General features: G+C 46.1%; 1 protein-coding gene across 1 annotated transcript; it reads right to left on the reverse strand.

Annotated features, from left to right (window-relative positions):
- Positions 1 to 1,187: 1,187 nt before the first annotated feature.
- Positions 1,188 to 2,444, reverse strand: LOC112343707. The gene has a single exon (XM_024667675.1). It carries the CDS (start codon positions 2,442 to 2,444, stop codon positions 1,188 to 1,190), a length of 1,257 nt encoding a protein of 418 aa, XP_024523443.1.
- Between the last annotated feature and the right edge of the window lie 362 nt (positions 2,445 to 2,806).

Below are 2,806 nucleotides of genomic sequence, written 5' to 3' on the forward strand. Positions count from 1 at the left end.
AGTCTCGACCATCCTTGTTGTTGGTGGTTGCTGCTGGTTCTGATCTTGTTGTCGAGGAGGTGGTGGACCAAGTCTCGGCGGACCGCCTTGGTGTTGAAGTTGAGGTTGCCATGGTTGGTTGTTGTAGTTGCCTTGGTAGGCCTGGTCTTGATAACCTTGGCCTTGGTATCTTCAGTTCTAGTATCTTGGGTATTGTTGGTATCCTTGGTTGTTGTTGTCTCGGTTTGCTGGGTAGTTCCGGTTCGGCGGGTGTTGTCGATTGTTGTAATAGTTGTTGTAGTCGTTGTAGTTGTTGTAGCGAGGTTGATCATTCCATTGTCGACTCTAGTGTTGGAAGTTGTTTCTCGGTGGTCTCCAGTTTGTCGGAGGTGGTGGCTGGTAATTGTTGAAGTATTGATTTGGATATGGTTGTCGAAACTGCTGTCGGGGATAGTTCGAGACTTGTCAAACTTCTGGAGAATTTCAAAATCTGCAAGTCTTGGCGTCATGACCTTCTTTGGTACAGATCTGGCATTTGGAGATTTGGAGCTTGCAGTCACTTGCCAGATGTCCTTCGTTCTTGCACTTAGTACACCAAATTCCAGATTGAAATTCTTTGATGCCAGCCTTGGCTTTTCCCTTGAGCTTGTCGATTGTTTTCCTGAGTTTCCAAAGTTTTGACTTGGTGCTCTCTTCGAGTTCATCGTCAGAGTCGTCATCAGAACTGCTATCAGAATCTGAGTTATCTGTGTCATCTACTTGTGCTGTCATTTGTCGAGCTTGAACATCTTGAAGGGCTCTTGCAAGTTCGAGATAAGTGGCAACGTTGATGTGTGTTGCCACTTCTCGGAGGGATCGTCAGAGTCCTTGCATGTACCATTGGTAAAGTAATGTTTCGGTGGCACTGTTGCCGCATTTGCTAGCATGTCGAGTGAAGGTTTGAGTGTAGTCGTCAATGGATTGACCAGACTTCTACTTGAGTTTTTTGATCTTGTGAAGTCGTTGGCTTTGAGTGAGGGAAGACTTGAATCGGTCTACAAGCTTGAGTGCGAGGTCGTCAAAACTTGTATTTTGAGGAAGCGTTTGAGCCCATTCGTTGGCTCTCTTTCGAAGGGTACATCAGAAATAGTATGGAAGTTTAGTCATCTGGCTGTTGATTTGGATTGCTTCTCGGAACTGTTCAACATGTTTCTCGGCGTCTTCTGACTTCAGACCATGAAATAGTGGATAGGAGACGTGTCTTCCGACATGTATGTTGGCGACGGCGGTAGTGACTGCATTTGCTGTTGGTAGTAATGTCGGTATTGTCGAGGTTGTTTTGTCAAGTTGTCACTGTGGAGTCCTAAGGTGATTTGTAGCAAGGGGTTGTCGGGGTCAACAGCAAAGTTGGTGTAAGAGGAAGGTGGTGGTGAAATGTTGTTGTTATTTAGTGGACTCTTCTCTGTTTTTTCTTCTATGTTGGGATTGTTTTCTGGTGTGTCATCGACGTCGTCGTCGGTGTCGGGTTGCTTGCCGGTGTTGATTTTAGGAAGATGGTGTTTGAACTTGTTGTCGACATATTTGTCGGAGTTATGTTGTTTTGGTTGTGGTTGTTCTTCTAAATTGTCAAAGAGTTCTTCGAATGTATAGTTGTGTGGTGATTGTGGTTGTTGTGGAAGATTGTTGTCATCGACGATTGGTTCATCGATCTCGTTGTTTTTGGATGATTGTAGCTGTTCGGCAGTTCGGTGTGAGGTGTTGACGTCGAGTGCTTGACTATTGGATGATTCGGGTTGTTCGTCTTTACTGCTGTTGACTGGGTATATCGGAGTGTGACTGTAATTGATGAAGTCGAGTTGTTGTCTTGTTGGCGCGTTGAAGTCGAAAGCGTGTTTGAAAGGTCTTGCTGATAGCGGGCTTCGGTAGATGTTGGAAGCAAATGTGGGATATATTGGTGTTGTGAAGATCGGCCGGTATGGCAAAAATGGTGCTGGTCTGGTGAAGTCTGTGAAGCTGGACAGGAAACTTGGTCGTTCGTCGTCACTGTAGATGGGGTTGGTGAATGTACCTTTGAAGTGGTTGTATGCTGCTTGAAAAATGTTTTGTTGCTCAGGCGTAGTCTGTGTTGACTGCTCGAATGTTCGATCGGGCTCGGGCACTTTGGTGGGTGTCGTCGAGGGTGTTGATTCAGGCTCGGGCACTTCAGTGGGTGCTGTCGAGGGTGCTGCCGGTGGTGTGTCCGGTGGTGTTGTGTAGTCGTCGTATTCTTTGTGAATGTCCGATACTGATTCGTCAGAGTTAGCTCGCGGTAATAATTCGTGTCGGATGTAATTCTCTCTCTTGGAGGGTCTAACAACTTGATTCAACTTCTCTTGGTCTTTCTTTCTCTTTGTTTCTAAATTCTTCAAATCTCTATCTAAACGTCGGATAAGACGTTGTCGGTCTTCTTTCGACTTGCTGGATGTTCTTCGTGGTTTTGGATACATGCATTCTTCTATTGGTTGTCAGTGTCAGATTTGTGTCTGCAGTCAATCATGCAGTTCGGGCAGAACTTTGGGAAGACTGTCGGCGGGCCAATTGTCGATAAAGTCGTTGTGAGCTTGTTCTTTCTTTTCAGTGAAAATATTGACGGTGGTGCGTGTTGGGTTGGGTTGTGTTCAGCCGAGTTGTGTTGGGTTGAGTGTGCTGGTGCAGTATGCAAACTGGTCTTCCACTTGCTGGTGCCGAGATGGAGTTCGATGAAGAGTTTCGGATATTCGGGTTTGTCTGGAATGATTTCTTCGATAATGTCGTCAAGTTGTTCGAGTCCGGATTGGGCAATGGCGTGACTGGCGAGAGTTGTTGCAGC

The sequence above is a fragment of the Selaginella moellendorffii genome, unplaced genomic scaffold, assembly GCF_000143415.4.
Source record: "Selaginella moellendorffii unplaced genomic scaffold, v1.0 SELMOscaffold_183, whole genome shotgun sequence".
NCBI lineage: Eukaryota > Viridiplantae > Streptophyta > Lycopodiopsida > Selaginellales > Selaginellaceae > Selaginella > Selaginella moellendorffii.

Coding starts and splice junctions, on each gene's coding strand:
- LOC112343707 (XM_024667675.1), bottom strand. CDS start 2,444: ATGTATCCAAAACCACGAAGAACATCCAGCAAGTCGAAAGAAGACCGA.